At 41.5% G+C, this 19,497-nt stretch overlaps 1 protein-coding gene across 1 annotated transcript in view; it reads left to right on the forward strand.

Moving 5' to 3' along the window:
• itga9 (integrin, alpha 9) overlaps positions 1–19,497 on the forward strand; it is a 55,017-nt gene that overhangs the window by 15,906 nt on the left and 19,614 nt on the right. Inside the window, exons 15-18 of the mRNA XM_086259832.1 lie at positions 845–1,005; positions 17,170–17,322; positions 18,375–18,451; positions 18,860–19,007. Coding sequence (XP_086115958.1) covers positions 845–1,005; positions 17,170–17,322; positions 18,375–18,451; positions 18,860–19,007 — 539 coding nt within the window. The remainder of the gene's footprint in view (positions 1–844; positions 1,006–17,169; positions 17,323–18,374; positions 18,452–18,859; positions 19,008–19,497) is intronic.

Below are 19,497 nucleotides of genomic sequence, written 5' to 3' on the forward strand. Positions count from 1 at the left end.
CCGTGTGTTTGGTGACTCCTATAACGAAACTTTCATTCGCCTCCTCTGGAGTGAGGTCATGGAGTCCCCTCTGCTGGACGATGGAAACAGTAGGCTTTGGTCCGACTTGGGTGTGCTTGCCACCCCGCCCACTCTTTTACCAGTATGACACCGTCTTCACGAAACTACTAGAGAATGAAGTTGATTCATTGAGAGGAAGGGATTTAAAAGGGCAAAGAAACAGAAACACTGGTGATGTCAGGTTACGATTTCAAAACAGATTTGACGTTGTTCTGTGTCTCAAAGCCAGGTGTGGAATCAGCAGGAAAACTATTACTAGGTTTTCTTTCATAATAAGATTAGTACCGTCCCACCAGCTGGAAAATTCAACATTTTTTCATTAATTCTTATGTCAGTTGACTGTAAACTCTTGAAATATCATCACAAAAGCCTGTTAACATGAGTCGACACTAATAAAAGACCTTCCAATTAATATCTTCCGGCTTGTGGATGAAAAATTGAACGTTCAAAATCTAAATTGTGACTGATGAGATTCCTGATTTCTTCAGTGGCGGTGCTTAGTCAGGCTCTATCACAGGAGCAAGCCATTTTTCCAAATCACATTAAATCTACTGAAACAACATTGAACAAAGTGCTGTTGTTAAGCTAAAGCACCATCATATAATTTAACCAAAAAATGTTCCCATCTTCCCTCTTACTTGTCTTAATTTCACTGCAATAAACATTTTTCTTTCTTTCTCATGTCTTAATGGCAGTTACCAGAAAACCAAACCCTGCATACTTCTGGTTTTTCTATTTATCGTCAGCTGATGCTATGTTTACAGTGTTTTCTGCCTCCTCTCAGAGTTCCTGTATAACTTGACGGCTGATGTGGAAAAGCGCCTGAAAGGCCAGCCTTCCAGGGTCTACTTTGCTCAGAGTGGATCTCAGATCAGCCAAATGAGCCACCAGCTCAGCCTGGACATCAACCGAGAGGAGTGCCAGCGCTACACCGCCTACGTTAAGGTAAGTTTGGGTTGTATGTGTGGTCCTGCTGCTGGTTGTGTTTGGATTGGGCAGTCCACTTGCTCTTTGTGTCCTCGGCTGATCTCTGTTACGTTCCCATGACCATGAACACTCCCACCATGTAGTGTTGATTTGTGATATGAGTGATTTGCTTTTGTGGCCTATTTTTCCTCTGTCTTTATTTATTTATGTAGTTTTCGGTTAGGCCATCAATGTCCACACATTTCCAGCTAAAATGTTTGCACAGACCGAACAAAAAAAAGAGAAAAAGAAATAATAAAGTGTCAAGATAAAGTAATAAAGTGAGGGTCATCACATGCCTCTTCTTAGTGAGAGAATTTACTGCTGTAGCTTAAGGCCACGGATCAACGGGCATCTGTGGGGAAGCTATTTGTGTCACCCTGCTGGGTTAGGTTAAAGGTAACAGTCAGTCGCTTGATGGTTCCTGAAACCATGCGGCTCAAGTGTGTGTCTACAGAAACTGACAGAAACAGGAAACAGAGTCTCCTTTGTCATCGCATAGTCCCGTTATTGTGTTCCCATGTGATTTAGTCTCACATCCACAAAGAGGGTCCTCATCCTGAGGGCACCATCCATGTTTCACCTCCACTAATACGGAGGCCCACTGCAGGCCTGTAAATTTCACTGGCGCTCTTAATGGTGCTCTCCAGGCGTTTTCTCTGTGGGAGGCCGAGCTGCCAACTGAGGGAGGTTGTCATTACCACGCTTTCCTCTCATTCTTTTAACTAGTCAGACTGTAATGAGCGTACAGCACACCGAAGAGTTGTAGCAGCAAGACTTTCGTCTTTTTTCCAAAGAAAGCCTTATCACAGTTATCAGGGTTTACTCAGTGAAGTGAGCCCAGTGTTTATCCAAGCTCTTCAGAAAGCCTGTATAGTTTAGCAAACAGGAGAATCTTAACATTTCAAACTAAAATTTCACTTGTCCTCAACCAAGGTTCAGCACACATAACATTAACAGGAGTCATAAAATAGTGTTTCTGCCCAGACTGAGTCTGACATTTACCTTCTTGTGGGTGGGCGACTGCATCATCACTCAGTTCTAACCTAAGGCTGTCACTTATCTCTGCCATCTCTCAGCTGTTACACAAACACACTTGTAGTGTAAGTGCCATCCATCAGGCCAGATGTTGCTTCAAGGACGGCGTCTATTTTGCAGCTCTCAGCGAATTAAAGGCGCTGTATAAAAACTGCACTTTGATGTTGGTCTGATCACAGCATTAGCAGTCTTTCCGGGGACCAGACTAGCTGCTTCCACCTGTTTCCACCTGTTTAAATGTCTTCTGGTTCTAGCATTGCACAAAGAGTGGTATTGTTCTGCTCTTCTAACTCCTGCCCAGAGGACAAATCATTTTCATGCTTTAATATCTTAATGTTTGGCAAATATTTAACTTTGTAGATGGAAAGTGTATTTTGGGGTAACATATGGTGCATTTGGATTGGCTTGACTGAGGTGTAAAAGGACTTCCACTCTTTGGTTTGTTTATTTATTTATAGATTTTATGAATATGGCCTCAGATTCCACCTGCCTGGTTGCAAAACACACAAGAGAAACCCCCGAAGTTATCCAAAGGTGAAAAGCCACACAGGACTGTGAAGGTGTGGTGCACAAATTGCAACCTAGCTAGACTGTTTACAGGCTAAATGACCTTAAATATGTATAAAAAGTAAAGGGGCCCACGGATTAGAACTTAGCGTGGTAACTATCTGTCATGAGTTTTTGTCATCATACATTATATGTTTGGGAGAAGAGCTAAAGAATCACCATAATCAGAGGTGATCTGGCTCCGCTCTCACAGAGGGTCTAGTGTGCTTGACCAATCGCATCGTTTATCTTACTCATGTGTCTGCCCACATGAGCCAATCCTCCCATTCCCTAGAAGAGGTATGCTAATGGAAACCAGCTGGTTCCTCAACTGTATCCTCGGTGGTGGAGGGTTTGCGCGCCCCCACCCTTCTTTCAGCTTAAACGTACAGTAAAAACACAAGAGTGAGACTAGCGTCACAGCAGGGTGCTGGGCTGCTGTTGTGTCAACTGGAACTGCACGCTGGTGCTCCTGATGGAAAACCTTCAGGTTGGGGTTGGCTGCTCAAGCCCTGATGCATGAGAGCCGATGGAAGCAGGCCCCGAGTTATTCCGAGATACACTCACGTTTAGAGCTGCTGACCATGTGCTGAAGCCATTTATTGACTTTATACATCAAATTCCTTTAAATGAGCTCAGAAACTGAATAATACACTGTTAAAGTTGTCTTAGTTCCACATAATGTGCATGAAGCACACACGTTCAGCTTTGACCATCTGAAGTCAAGTAAAGTTTAAAAAAAGCTGGACATAGTGTGTTCAATAAATCATGACATGCTGAGAACACAGGAGCATAACAAGAGTTCTTCAGAGGGTGCAGAGTACAGAAGCAAATAGTTCAGTGTCTAACTTGTTCAAGCATAATTCCTCTTACTTTCAATTTGATCATTATAAACATGTTTTCATTGGCATCAGTAACAACATACCAGCCCCCCAGATGGCCTTTGTTTGGTTATTTTTAGCTAAATAAACTCCATCCTGACTTTTGCTGGAGTTGTACCTCACATTTAGGGAGGGAAATCAGCCATGATGAGTGATTGAAAGTTCACATGACCAGAGGTTCTGTGCATGAGATGGAAATGATTCATTTAACAAGCAAACCACCAACTTTTAGTAGAAATTCTTCAGTTTGATGTTCAATTATGTTCACTTGGTACATTACATTTGCTGCACAAAGTCTCAGCCTATTGTGACAGACAGAGTCCAAGTAGTAAAATAGCTTGAATAGCTTGTTTGGAGTGTTATTCACAAATGGACACCCACACATTTAACCTTTGTAACAAGAATAAGTGCAAATGCTTGGGAAACAGGTATGTTTCTTCATTCAGATACATTAAAAAGCAAGACAAACACATCTGCTCCCTTCAAACCATGGGTTTCTCATTTTGGTGTCTTGCTTCTTTTTCAACCCAAAGGAACCAGTTTTGAATTGCTAGGGTAGCAGTGCTAGCTTGTAGCATCCACTAGCAGTACAGGAAAAACAGGACTAAACAGTGTAAAAACAGAGTTTGCACAATTCTAATGAGGTTGAAAGTCAATGCTTGGTATGACCACATTTATTCTTTAACTCAGCCTGAACTTATGAAGACTAAAAACTAAAAAAGATTTAAAAAGTAGTCTTCAAGAAGCCATTCAAAGCTCTTTGGATGTTGGGTGTTGCTTTTGTTCTGTTCTCCCACATTGCTTCAATAATGTTGAGGTCCAGTCACTGGGGAGGCCAATCAATGACTGACAGTCCACCACTGTGTGTTGTTCTATCGAGGTATACCCTTTACTGCTTTTGGCAGTGTGATGTGTTGCCACTGATTTCCAGTCCAGCTCTTTTGTAGTTTGGAATTGACATAGCCATTTTTCTCTGCTTCCCTTACTGAAGAATGGCTTGTTGACAGTCAATTTTCGACTAAGACCATTTCTGATAAACCTTCAGTGAAGAGTAGATCGATCAACTGAAGGATCAGATGACATCCTGTGTCGGGTTCTCTGTTAATGTTTTTAAACAACATGACTTTTGGATACTATTCATGTGCTGTAGTTAGTCTTTTGTTTTTGTTTTTTACACCATGCCAAGATATGCTAAGTTTTTGGCTAATAGCTCTTTGGGAATCACATTGTTGGTGGAATTATGCGATTTTATTCCTGTTATCTTTCATAGAATCAACTAAGGAGATGGAAGCAAGTTGTGTTTTTTCAACAGGCTGCTAGTAACAAAGTCCCTAAAGATACAATTTAAAATTGTTTGTTTGCTAAATTGTCTGTTATGTATTCATCCCTTGATTTGGGTGCTTCTTTTATGCTTGAATGATTCACAAATCAGCGTTAAGTGGTTCAACAAACAAACAGAAAAGAAAAAATATTCTTCTCAAAATGGTCAGCTAGAAAACCAAAACGATTGTCGGGTTTCCAGCCACCCTGCGACCCTGATAAGGATGAAAAGAATGGGTGGATGAATAGATGGATGATTTTATCACCAACATCATTAAGATATGACATTTGTAAACCACAAATATCTGTACAAAATGTCAGGACATGCATATCTTTGTAAAACATGATGGGTTAATCAATTCCTATTATCATTTAAGAAAGTACTAAACTCATGCATGCTGTGAATACATGTCTTTGTTGAATGGAAGCCATCAGTGCCCATCGGTTGTGTTAAATAGTGTTTGGCTATACACAAGTGGCTTTGATTCATTGATTGTTTTAATATATGAGTTTAATTATTCCATTGTTATATTTTGTGCAGTTCTTCACTGTTTAAATCGTTGGCTGTATATCCATCATCATGCATGTTTTTACTCCAGCAGTCCCATTACTGTTGAGCACACGTGAGCCTTGAAATCATGCCAAAACTCAGCTCCATTTGTGGTCATGAGTGGTTTTGTGTAGCACTGGAGATGCATCACAGGCTCCAAGGAGGAGTTAAAATAGGCAACTAAAGCCCTGCCTGTAACAGTTGTCTGTTTAATTTAGCTTGTAAAGTATCCTGCCTGGCCTCCTCTCCTCTGGCCTATATACACCGTGTCCTACATCTCATGTCCTGCAGTAACATTTGCTCGGCACCACTACAATATTTAAACGTCGGCCAAACTACATTCTTGTGACTGCTTCTATTATTGGGGTATCTAAAGCACGGCCATCTCTCTGTCAAAGCTAAATGCTCCAACGCCCTTTCCGGTCGACTGAATGATAATCCTGACTCTACGGTCGTGTTGTGCGCAGTGACTGTTTAAGGGCAAGTAGATGGACTGATGGTGGTCAGTGAAGTCACAGAATTGAATTAAAAGTCCATTTACCTGCTCGTTAGTGCTGTATCATACGTCATTCATATCTCATTTGGCTAAATTCCAAAGGCCTGTCATTTCAGCAAACAGCCTTTAGGACAACATCGAACGTGAACAGCAGCCAACAAGAATATCATTGATACTGTATGAAAAGCAGTGAAATGTATTAGAGGTTCATTAGTGATCCTGAGTGCAGACTTTGACTTGATGTATTACTTGATGTGCGTGTTTAGTTACTCGGTTTACTTTACTGTATCTGGTTCCAGACACACACTGAAGTGTGGTTTACTAGACATGAGTCTGCATCCTAGAAGACCTGGAAAGTAACAGTATTTGTATATTACACCTTTGGGTGAATGACATCTTACTTAATTCTATTTAACGATAGCAATAAAATCAATGTAAGTCAAAACAATTGTGAAGTCATCTGAACCTACTGTTTGACCCAAGTCTACTCTTCACAGACAAACACAGTAAGACAAACCAGGAGCTCCTGTGGCTGCATCTCAAAGAGTGTCCAGAAGGACAAAGTCAAAGTTTGGCACATGGAAACTCAGAGCTGCAGCCACACTGCCTGCTTTGTTTGCCCCTTTAAAGTTCAACAGAAATGTGTAATTCCCTTGACACTGGTCTCCTCGTTTCATTTACCTCAGGCCAAGAGAGCTGATACAATGGAAGCATATATCAGGAAAGTAATCAAATCCAGCTGTTCCGCTACACTTGGCAGCAAGTCAAGCACCTATTTATTAAGTATATAATGGAAAAAAAATCAAAAACCACTGAAGCTGTGTGCAGTAACAATAAATCAAGTAGAAATTGTCATAGGCAGCATCATATAAATGATTTCAGCTGAATGATAATAGCATTTACTGAATGCTATAGAAGAGCTGTTCAGGATAATTTTAGCTCAGGGAAATGTTTTCCTCAGGATTTCCCTACATGGCTGTGCCAGTATGAACATTACAGGTCTTCTGCAGGGCTGTTTTGTGAGAGCACAGCCGGCAGACGTTTGTTACCATAAAACAAGTCAGAGTTCTTGTTAATTTCCTTTCATATGTGTGTATGCGAGTTTCAAGCGAGGTATTATTTTTGGGATGGCTGCTTGTTACACTTACTCTGTGTTGTTGCCATAGTAAATCTATCGTTGTTACTCATATCAAGGCGACCAGAGGTTGGGCAGATTTGATGATTTGTTGATTTTGGCAGCTAAGCACGCCGGGCAAAATGCTTCTGCAGTCTTTTGGCCGGGTTACTGCCACATGATGCCACAGCAAGGCTACATAATGGGTGGCCAAGTCTGACCACAATGAACGAGTTTCTCCTGCCATGTTTCCGACTTCACTGCAGAGGAAACATAGATTATGTATTTCGTAAGAGCAGCCTGTGATGCTGTGATACGTCTTAATGACGTTTTTTTTGTTGTTGTTTTTTTAATAACCCAGCAGGTTTGCCATTATTATTTCTCCCTGCCGTTTGCTAATAGTGTCTGTTTACATCTGGTGGCGACAACATTAAATTCCCCTTCCTGTGTAAACAGACAGGATCTGCCACAAAGGAAATGGAACAAATATATACTCAAGACGGTTGTTTATATGCAGCGCAGACTGTAATGTACGTCCATCAGGTGGATTTGATAAACTTGTGTGTGTGTGCTGTGGTCTTATCGCGGCTTTGTCAGAAAACAATGGTTCCAACAATAACAGTGAAATAAAAATGCCCCAGATTTGAACACAGTGATGAAATCAGCTGCAGGAAACATCTGGAGATGTCCTCTATCACCAGGATGGGATAGACTCAAACGCACTCTCAAACACACTGCTGTTTTAAAAACAGCACATTTTAAGTTGCTCCACCCTGCTGGCATCTCATCCATCAGAGCAATGTTTTCTCCTGGGACTGAAACAGCCCTTTTCAATAAATACCCATTATTACAGTGTGGTGTCTTTTAGGCTGTCGTAACATGATGCCCAAATTAGCAAAACGAATCCTCAGCCTTTTAGCAGTTGTGCTCTTTATTTAATTAAATGCGTAGGAATACAGATAACACGTTTCCTGTTTGTCCGCAAAGGAGATTAATCAGGATCTTGGAGGACGTTAATCTCTCTGTACGTTACCTAATTTTTTTTCATGAATGACGGGACAGACATGACTGAGGGATAGGAAAGGGAGAAAGAAAGATGAAGGAAAAGAAAAACATAAGGGAAGAGAGACAGTGAGAGAGAGCACTTAAAAAGAGAAAGAAGAGAAAAAAAATCTCCTGGATCACCTGTTGAGAGAAAAAAAAAAGAAAACAAGCAAAAAACAAACAGAGCAACATACTAAACACAACACCATCACGTTAACCTAGCTAAGTGTAAACAGCAGTAAATACTAAATATTGAATGTTGTTGTGCAGCAAGCAGGACCGACAGCACACAATGTGCTTGGAAATAGCAGCCAATAAAGGTGTAGTTTATGTCTATCGACAGTGAACACCCGTGTGCACAGCTGTGTGGATCAGCCCGCTTGTATTCAAAAGGTTTCCCCATGTAACGGTCTGCTAGAGGATGTAGACAGCCATAGCCCTGTCCCCCAGAGCATGAAGCAGGCATGGAGGAGATCCAGGCTCCAGACATCCAGAGGCCCCAGAGTGCGAGACCCCAAGGAGGGGCATCCATGCCACCCTCCTGGGAAGAGCTGAGGAGAGCCCCAGATGAGGGGTCACCCAGTAGCCACGGAGCAGAAGCCAGAGGGGGTAGCAGTGGCGTGCCCGCCGGCTCTGCCGGCAGCCAGCTGTGCACAGTAGGCACCCCCGTCCTTCGGCACCCACCAAGGCAAGGGAGCCCAGGCCCATCCAGACCGGGGCCTACGGTAATAGGACCGCCCAGCCCCACAGGACCCGGGGCAGCCCACCCGACCCCACCGCAGAGGAAACTGTACCCACCCTAACATTCAATCATCTCCCAGACTGCACAAGACAGTAGACACCCAGGTTAAATTTATTTTCCACCTCTCCTGTGACTCAGAGTGGACTCCTGCAAGAAGTTTTTCATAAAGTTTAAACATCAAAAACACATTCTTAATTATATAATTTGTACTAGCTCATTTAAAAATAATTTACTAAAATTAATATCGCTTTTGTAAAGAAAACCAGTTTTCTTTACTAGAAAACTGGTTTTCTTTACAATAACTTCAAGTAAAAAGAAAACACATAACGCAATTAAATGCAGCCTGCTTCTTAAACATATATGCAATTGTTTTACAAATAGAAATGAAAACAGTGCACAGCTCTTAAAAATTGTATGACAATCCATGTAAAATCTTAGGACGAAGCAGGGTTGAGCAAATGGTCAATATAATTTTAACATTACTAACCCCGCCGAGATCAGTCATGGCAGTCTTTATGTTTGCAACCCTGATTGATCGCATATACATCTGTGTGAGTGTTGTGCCAAAGTCTGGATATTATCCAGCTCTAAACACGTCTATAAAGTAGAAACACTTCGTGCACTCTTTTAGGGGAAGGGGGCTAACATCTAACAGCAACAATCGAAATATAAACAATAGTTTTTCAAGAATTGTGTAAGAGCCAGCAAATTTTGTAGTTCTCATTGTGACTATCACCTGTATCTGATAGGTTTGTCCGTTTGTCAGCAGCCTTGTTTGAACAATAAAGCATCCAAACTTTTATGTGAACAGTAATACTTGGACTTTTTGTCCATGCTTCTCTCTGTTGTACGTTTAGTGTCATCCCAGAAAGTTGATGCTGTTCATGTGGATGTTGCGCTTTCAGTGCGAGAAATGTTTTGTCAGTCATCCAAGTGAGTTCTTCAGTCTCAATTTTAAAGAGACTGGAGAAGTCACATGGGATTTCCTTACTTTGGTGATGTTGCACGCAAACTGAGTTGCTTTTATAGTTCAGTATCAAACTCCAAAGCATCGAAATGACTGGCTTGGTTGTGCAACACAACCTTCTGCACAGTTCTGGCATATATTGTACAGCTTTCAAATTATTTAATCAATTGTAGCAAAAAAAAAAAAACATGTTAATGTTAATTACAGCTATTTAACACCGTACCAGCATCACCAGCTCACAAAATCCGCTCATGCCTCTCAATATCTCTATTATCGCTCTGTTATCTGCCTCCAGATAATATATCAGATATATAAATGCAAGTAGCCACATTTTAAAACAGTATTTCTTTGTATTATCTCATTTGGATAGAGATAAACTCATATTTATCTTGTTCTCTTTTTCCATATTGTGACTAGCATCACTAATATTCTCCAGTACAGACTTAAAAGCTAGCTAAGGACACACCGTTTGTGTTTCCTTAAAAGGATCTCCTTGGGATTTTTCTTTCCTTTTTTCAGCTAGGTTTGTTTTGCTTCTCAGGACGTGTCCTTGTGGTGACTCTGCACATGTCACTCAGGTTACAATAGACATCAGCCAAGGGATTAAAGATAATCGGACATGATGGTGACAGGAGCTCTGTGCAGAGAAATGAAGAAGTTATACACCAGTACACGTTATTCCATTTTTATTTACTCAGTCAGCTGCTGACTTTCCACTGCATCGCCTTCCAGCTTCCAACATTTCAAGAATGTTGCGAAGTGCTTAAATGAGATGTAGTAGTGATGCTGAAAATAGACCAGAAACAAAAAAAAAAAATGTGTTAAGAGTGTCACAGTGTGGGAGCCGAGTAAGGACGAACCGAGATATGAGGGAAAACATCTGTGTATTTATAGGTGGCTGGCTAGATTTCAAATCCAGATATTACTCTAATGCAGCTATAGTTAGCGCTGGCATTAAATCAAGTTGCTGTTGATGGAATGTAGTAAAAATAACACGCTGATGAATTTGGTATGTTTGAGCAGTAAACCAATTCCATCTGCGAATTTCCACAGGGGAAGCGAGGCACCTTTCTCTCCTCCTTTATAAATCCCAGCTGTGGCTTTAACTGTCTGAGGGTCAAATGCTGAATGCCTTCTTCATGATGCATACGAGAGCATAAAAGTTTTCTGTAATTTGTATTTAGGTGAACATTGCTTTAAAAAGCAATAAATTCTCGAATTCTTGAAGGCAAGATCTACAGCTCCTTACCCGTGGGTTTTTTTATTTATTTAGGAGGGAGTTGAATTACTGGAAGTCTGGAGCAAAGAGGTGAGTGTTTCAGGGGAAGTTTTTTTTTTTTACTTAGTGAGAGAAGGATTCTGATCAGCATTTTCAAAGCAAATGAATGTTTCCTGTCTCCACGCTGTCATGAAAGCAGCACAAGTATGTCTTGATGCTGTTCGTGATGTGGTTTCACGCATGACAGGACAGATGGTATACGTTTCCTGCCAGTTATGCTATTTATCTGTTTTAGCCTGGAGAAAATACGTGTTTGCTCATGGGAGACGTTACAATGCACCACAGGGTCGCTCAGCCTTGGCTAAAGGATAGGATTTGGATCATTTATGTTTTCACAGAAAATTTGCGCTCAGGATTCAGTGTTCTGTTTGTTAAAACTGTGAGGGTGAAAGCAGGGTTGAAATGAAAGATGATCTAATCTCAGGGCAAATTTGTCAGGTGTTTGAAATGAGTTTGACAAACTGGACATTGAACATAACATGAACACATGAAATCAAACAAGTGGAGAGTGAACACTTCATGAGTCTAGGACCTTAACAGTACCACAGATTCTGATGGGAAATTTCACTTCTGTTATAATTTTTCCATGTTGTCCAAGTGGCACAGTGACCAGTAGAAGTTTATTTGCTCAGAGGTTCACAGTAGGCCACTCCTGTTTACTGAAAGCACAATTTACTCCTAATTACCAGAACTACACAATCCACACATTAGTTTGTATCATGGACTTAAAAAGCAGGACTATCTCTGTCTCGTTACATAGTTACTTAGAAGATAAGTACGATGAGCTGCTCTTGTGTCATCAGTCTGACGCAAGTTTGGATTTTCTTTCTTTTTGGTGTCAAACAGCTTGTGGACTTGCAGTGTGCGATAAATCATGTTGGTGCCTGAAGCTGGACTCGCATCTGAGAATCGCTGCCTCTACAACTAACATCAGACAGAGTGAAATATTTTCCATTGGTTGGCGTAAACATGGCTCATTTTGAATGGGAACTGTTTTCAAAGGCCTGCTGCATACATTTTGAATGACTGGTAGTCTGGCATTTTCAGATTAGTCTGAATCATTTGGTTTTGGACAGACTGATGGTATTACAGCCCAAGAGCATTTTCTGTTTTGTAAACCATACAGGCCACAAAGAGCATGTTTAGTTTCACAGATTCATATTGTTATTTCAGACGACACGTTTTTGCTCAAAGCTGCCATGCCGACAGTTTTTTTTAAAATCCAATATATCAATGGAAGAATGTAAAAAACAATGCGAAGGGTTCACTTGCAACAAAACTTTATCACCTCAACCTGCAGTTCCCCTCAGCTTTATAGAGCTGTTTCGCTTCAGTTCATTGTTTCGCAGGTAGGACAATGATTTTATTGCTTTGGTTTATTCTCACTGAGACTCATAGTGTTGCTTTTGGCCAGAGTGGGCAGCTTCTTTCTGCTTAAAAGCTTGAAAACCCACCAGTACTCTACCAGTTCCAGCAGACAGAAGTGGCTCATTAAACAGCTACGTTTACAGAGTTTTCCCGCAAGAATTACTGAAGAACAACACAGAGCTGAGACTGAGTGAATATTGGTCTGAATTCAATCAAGTGGGCGCAAACGCAACTACACTATGTGATAAAAATGCGCTGCAACTGTTGCATGGATTAGCTTTTAGGTCTGCCATCTAAAAGGTGACATTTTATTATATTATAATATTTTGTATTGTCGGCCATATGTAGTGACGTCTTTGAAGAAAATGATGTCACTGACTCAGTATCTGGCCAAATGTCAAACACTATAATCACTGTCCTAGCGGACCACAATAGTTACTGGAAAAGGGCACATTTGATTTTCTAGACACCGTGTGATCAGAAACACAACTCAACATCACTCCTAGTAGGTCAGGTCTACTAGATGAGCATTCAACCACCATGTACATCTTCACAGTATCAACTTTTCAGTTTCTTTGGCCTACTCTAAAAATCAATTCATTCTCAAAATAATGCAGAAAACATACACATTTCCTTTAAAGGAAAATAGAAACTGTGTGACGAGACAATGAGAGAACAATGGTGCCCTCAGGCACAGTTAAAGTAACAAGATTAGAGGAAAGCCACAATAAAAGCTTAATGGTGAGAAACCTCACCGGTCTGCTGTTACTCCCACTGTAAAGTCCTTCACAATGTCCTTGGAGGAAGTTATTTAGATTTTTAAAGAATATCCTGCCTCTGGGAATGACAATTTGAAGAGTTTGGGGGATTTTAGCAGGATGTAAAGGGTGGTTTTTGTGGATGTGAGTGAAGTTCATTGCAGATAAATCAAGTAAGACCTGTCAAATTTGTTATACGGTAAGAGATGTGTGATTTTAATCTCTTCCAGTTTAAGAGTGAAGACTGCTGGTCTGCCTTTTTAAGGAATTATGATGATTCCACAGGTCCAGTCTCTAATCTTTCTGCCATGACACATGAGGATGATTTTCACAGACAGATTGAAGCTGCTCCTATTTGACTCCTCCAAAGGTTTCTAGCAGAAACAACCAGACGACGCTCTTCCCTACTCCCACTCAGTTTGTCATTCCAGGCCTTTCAACATCTGCTAACCTATTCTGAGCAGAGCAGCTGCTGTACTTTGACCTTCTGTCACTAAAACCTTCTGTAATTGTCTTATTTCTAGACTTTTTTAAAGAACACGCTTGGATAAGCTGCGTAAGTGCATGCCTGCCATATGCTGCAGACATTACTATAAATACTTTCAATTTCACGTTGTCTCCTTGTGTCTCAGCATACATCCTTACTCCTAACCTTTAACAGGTTGGATCCATTCATCACATAAGGAGGAAAAAAAGGTTTTTCCATTAAAAAAAAAAGTTCCCTGGCATTTAGCCCTCAAATAAAACGGCCTCAACCTGTAAGTCATCCAAACATCTATTGTCCTTAAAAGGAGTGCTGTATTCACATTTCCCTCCCAAGTTAATAAAGACTTCCCATGACCAGGCTTAAGCTATATGCTTCTGAGGGAATGGTTTGGCTAAGAACGGAGCTCTTCATCTCAGCCAAGCATGAGGCGTTTAAAGTGCAGATCAGAGCCTTTTGCAGTCTGACGTCATCCTCCCCGCACCCACCATGATGGAGCTGCTCCATGAGCATGAATGGGGCAGCTTGGTGCACTGCCATCTTGTTGATCAGATTAACATATGAAACTCTAGCTCTAGCACTAGAATTTAAGGCTAAGATTAATTCACACGGTAGCCATGTTCATTAAAATCGTGCAAGCTTTGTACTTTATGCTTACGTTATGGGTGCGTGGGAAAAATCCATTCGGGGAGCAGGAATGAATGTCAAGGGAAAAGAGTGGTTGGTAAAGGTGTGAGTTATGCTCTGTTGTGCCAAATAAATGGGTCCTGAGTGTGAACCGGAGCACAGAAATAGTATTTTGGCAGAAGTCTTGTTCCAGAGCGAGGGAGTGTTCAGCTTAACTTGTTTTCTTTCAAAACATGCGGCGTAGCAAGCTGATCTGTGTCCTGTGAATTCAATACATATGAATAATAAACCGGGAAGCACTTGTATCGAGCCTGTTGTAAAAGAAGCAAACTGCTTTAACGTGCCGATTTTTCATCCTACAGCCAATAATTTACAGCTAAGGTGGGTACTGCTGGAAAACAGCTGCCTCCTGCTGAGTTTTGGCATCTCCACAGTATTGACTGGAACCTTTAATGAGTAATTTTGCCCCAGAGATGATCAAAAGTTTCAGACTTCTGTTCAGTGACGGTGCAGAATATTTCGCCTTTTTATTGGCAGTTCTCTCTCCAGAGATGGATTTTTTTTCACATGGTTTAAATCTCTATGGGAAATTTTAAAAAATCACTACAGCATCCACAGACCGAGACCAGGAGATAGAAAGGGACAAAAATATTTTTAGTCCAACAGAAACAAATATTGCATATAATGAGCCATATAATGAGGATTTGTGTGGTAGCCATTGATGATTACAATGCTAGACCCTGTTTCTGAGCAACTAGTGTTAGGGCTAATTCAGAGCTATATGTTTAACATGAATTACTGGCCTCCAAATATCAGAAATTCCACTCATGTCATTGTCCTATCTGATCTGAGACCCGTGCCGCACCCTGCGGCTTCTGTGTTTAAATGAGGCTTAACACAGTGCAAGCCTGTTGAGTGGCAGAATGGCCTCTCACAAGTCTGCCTCTGAACTTCACCAGCATGTAAGGAGCAGTTATTGCTTCAATTTCCATAATAATATAGGTAGCAGGCGGTAAACACTAGCAACTGTCTTTTTCAGCTGGACCTCAGGAGCTCCTCTGTTCCATAAATACAGGAACTAAAAGAAGGATCAGGTGGGAGTAAATGGCCCAGCGAGGGGTGCGGATCCGGGTGGGGCAATTGGCGGCATTGATCCAGGGATAATAAAAGCTTAGGCCAAGTGTTACCAAACAGAGTCTGGTTCTTCTAATGTGAGTGCGCTGTTAGTCTTGGGAGCTCACGAGTCAATTAGCAGTCTTCGGTCCGGTGCGTCAAGGATTAAGTGATCCTACATCTCTACAAAAACAGATGCTCTGTTATGATTGACAACAGCAAGCTCATTGGGATGTTTCTTAATATTTACATGCACACAGAGGTCACTTTTAGGCAGGACATTGGACAAAAATACCCCACTTTTATTTCTAGCCATTACGTCCTCCAGTTCCCTTGTGGCTTGTGAAAATGCGAGATAAGCAGTGGGAATTTGGGACTGGAGACCCAAGCAGTTATCTCCCAGGGGGTCAGTTCACTCAGAGGCCAGCGGAAAGGGGCCATTTCATGCATTCGGCTTTAATTGCCGCTAACACTGAGGGCTTTGCCAGTGCTTCATACATATCCTGCAATAACTAATTGTGTCACAAATTTGTTACCTCCCAGCTTAGGTGACCTGCCAGTAGAACAACACTGAGAGGAATGAGCTGAACGGTGGATTTGAGATGAAAAATCTTGTTTCTGAATGAAGATTTTAAAGACGCCATCTTGCTTTGCTACCTGAGTAACTTATTATTATTAAGAAAATGATTGTTTTTTTTAATCTGGAAAATAAAATCGAAGTCAGATTTATTTATGTTTTGGGCAGGAGATCCAAGCACACGATGGCAGAAATTAATTAAAAACGCTCGGATATTATCTGTCTTTATCTGTGATGAGCACCGTTTCCCAAACGAGCCTTAAATCATCTGTTTTTGTCATGTGCTGCACTAACGTTTGCTCTTTCCTGCTATAACTCTCTCATTGCTGATGATTTGGGTGGGTTTGGCACTGGTGATGCCTCATGTCAAAGCCCAGACTGGCCCTGTGCCTGCCTGAGGAAAGAGGATGGGTGGGTGGACAAAAAGAGAGAGAAAGTGCAAAAGAACGAGTGGCCACCGGAAGACACCGGGAAGCCCTTTGTGTTGACATTGTGGGCTTGGCTCCGTGTTAGCTGACATCAGTCAAGGACTGGGACACCGGTTGCAGTTGGAGCTCATGTGTGTGTGTGTTTTTCTGCTGCGGCTTTTAGATAGCGAGACCAAAACTAGACCCGACAAGCTGCCTTCAAAGAGCTGAGTAGACAAAGAGATGAAAAACCAACATCAGTATCAGCTTTTCCCATGTATGTCTTTCAGTGCTGTCATCTAATGAAGATGCAGGATTTGATCACATTTAGCTCTGTTTTCTTTCTGTCTGCGTTTCCAAACCCGATGCCAAATCAAACACTTCTTTTATGGTCTCAGATGGAGTCGCCAGGAATGCCAATATATCTCTCAGAGGCAGTGCCAGCAGGTTTTTTTTAAAGAAAAAAAAGTGCCTTGCTTAGAATCTGCACTGGTGCTCGTGCTTTTTAACGATGGTCAAAGATGAATTGATGCTGATGAGATGTGTCAGCCATCCATACAAACCAATTCACGTGATTTTATCAGTGTACTCGTGTCTGCGTGCAGCCCTGGCAGACTGATCACTACGATATGACATTTTCAGACTGTGTGATCTTCCGGTAATCTGCAGTGTAATGTGTCTTTGCGCCAGGCGTTAATCGGAGAAAGATGTTAAATTACTGCAATCACCCAGACAGCTGCATGACAGTTATATATCTGAGGTTACATTTAGTTTTAGTGTGTCTGTGGTTGGACAGATTCCCCTGCATTAGCCTTGTTTTTGCTCTCCACAGAAGGACGTTAAGGACGTGTTCACAGCCATCACATTCGAGGTGGCTTACAGCCTGGGGACCCACGTGCTGACAGGACCCCAGGAGCGAGACCTGCCCGCGCTCACTCCAGTGCTGCGATGGAGGAAAGGGAAGAAGATTGCAGCGAGGAATGAAGTACGGAGAGCTTTTTAAGTGTGAAGTGAAGGGGATTGCTTTAAAAACGAATCCTGAAGAGTAAAATTCATGTTTTTCACAGCAGTATCTGCAACACCTAATAAAGTTTGATGCTGACTCTTTATGGAGCAATATTATCAGCCGTTGGATTTAAAGTAGCCTGTCTTTGAGGATCATGAACAGCTATTTCACTGCGTGTTTTTCAAATATTTGCAGGATTAAAGCAGGATCTTGAGGGAAAACCAATAACTGACTGAGTTACTTCTTTGGAAAAAAAAGAAAGCCGATCCCATCATTAAAGTAAATTGCAGGAATCACAGGATTTGTCATTCTTAAAATCAAATCTTGTGTAACAGTACGATAAATATGTTCAGACTAAATCCACATTCACTGTAATTTTCATTCTATTTTCACAAATTACACAAATACAGTGAAATGTTACTTATAAGATGTTCTGTCTATTTAAGTGTGCCTTGCTCTTATTGTAAAAGGTTGACAGTTAATTCCTACCAGCTCAATTTATGATATATTTCATTTCCTGACTAAAAGTGACCCCCGCCAAACCTGATATTAAAAGACAGAAGTGTCTTCCTGCAAACCACAGTAGGAACGAAGGAAATGGCTCCAATGTGGGGTTGTAATGATTTGGTGTTGGTTACCAGCTTATTATTGCCTGTGTTAGCTTTTCTTGAGTGGAGTCCAAAAAGACTGATTCATTTATTTTCTTTGCGAGCACCTCTAACCTGGACCACATGTGTTTCCCCCAGTGTATGCACTTCTTGAAAGAGCGAGGCAGTTGCATTTCAGCATCTACAGAATCCGTTTGATCTGAAACTCATCTACTTTGCATCAGACTTTAACGCTCGACTTAAATTTCCCTTCATGATTTAAACCAAAGCCCATCCTCTGACTAATTAAGGGAAAGATAGCTTTGTGGATGCAAAACTACTGGACAGCTCACACAGCAAAGCAACACCGCCCCCTGAATGTGGAGTCGGTGTGTTCAGGGCATGAGGTCATCTGAACTGTGTACTGTACTGTTTCCTTTTCAGACTTGGTTTGAGAAGAACTGCCTGTCAGACGACTGTGCCGCGGACCTGAGGCTTCATGGGAAACTGTTGCTTTCTGGGTAAAAACATTTTACTTCGTAGCTCAGATTCATTCTTTTCTTCCAGTACTAAGGAAGCAAGCTGACATCATGGGCCATGAGGGTGTGGGTAGTGGAACTCTGACGCATGCTTGGAGAGGATCCATAGGTTTTTTTTTTCCATAGTTAGGGAGTTCCCTTTCCATTATTATCTATCTCCTGTTCTCTCCTCAACAGTTTATGTCTGTCATCCTAACAACTCATTTGTCTGCATATATTCTTTGTTGTGCTCCAAAAACAAACAGCTATTCTCCTGCAGGTGCACTTCTCTTTGTACACTAAAAACTTCAAAGAAAAATGCAGGCTACTTAATACAAAGCTGTACTTACTGCTCTTCAAGTGATTGTTTTTAATTGCTGAAGTACGCTGTTTACTCTGTGCACCCACCAGCTTGCATAGCAAACCCCATCTGGCCCTTGGAGGAGTGAAGAACGTCTCTCTGAACCTGACCATCTCCAACGCTGGCGATGACGCCTATGACACAAACATCTACTTGAACTTCTCCAGGGAAGTTTTCTACATCAACTTCTGGCAGAAGGTCTGTGATTCTTGAAGTATCTGCTATTTATTTACTCTGGTTCACATATTTATATCTAAAATCTGACAGTTTGTTTTTTTGCTTTAGTAACGTACAAGCGAAGCTGAGGCCGTAATGATTTACAAAACCATATTTTGCACACACGTGTTAGATGGATGGCCTTGGTGTTCTGCTGTGATGTACATTTTCCCGAGGAATGTTTATTTAAAAAGACTATATGATTATATGTCAGGAACACAGTCTAAACAGTGGGAAAGCCAGATCTGCGTGACGACTGGGGAGCTTAAAGCTTTGCCCCAGCTGTGTAGGTAGACGTGAAGATGAAAGCAGAAAAACCCAGAGAGCCCCAGCAGGAGGAGCAGCAGCAGCTGTCCCGTGTCAGAGGGCAGCTCCTCTGGCTGAGCTGTCAAACGCTCCTCTGACTCATTTAAGACAGACACACCATGTCATCAACAAATGAGCTGTATGCATGGGAACAAGGCACAACACA

Source organism: Aulonocara sp. 'chitande type north' Nkhata Bay, linkage group LG13 (genome assembly GCF_057382095.1).
Source record: "Aulonocara sp. 'chitande type north' Nkhata Bay isolate Kocher_YH1m ecotype deep benthic linkage group LG13, A_spYH_male_GT1.1, whole genome shotgun sequence".
NCBI classification, from domain to species: Eukaryota; Metazoa; Chordata; class Actinopteri; order Cichliformes; family Cichlidae; genus Aulonocara; species Aulonocara sp. 'chitande type north' Nkhata Bay.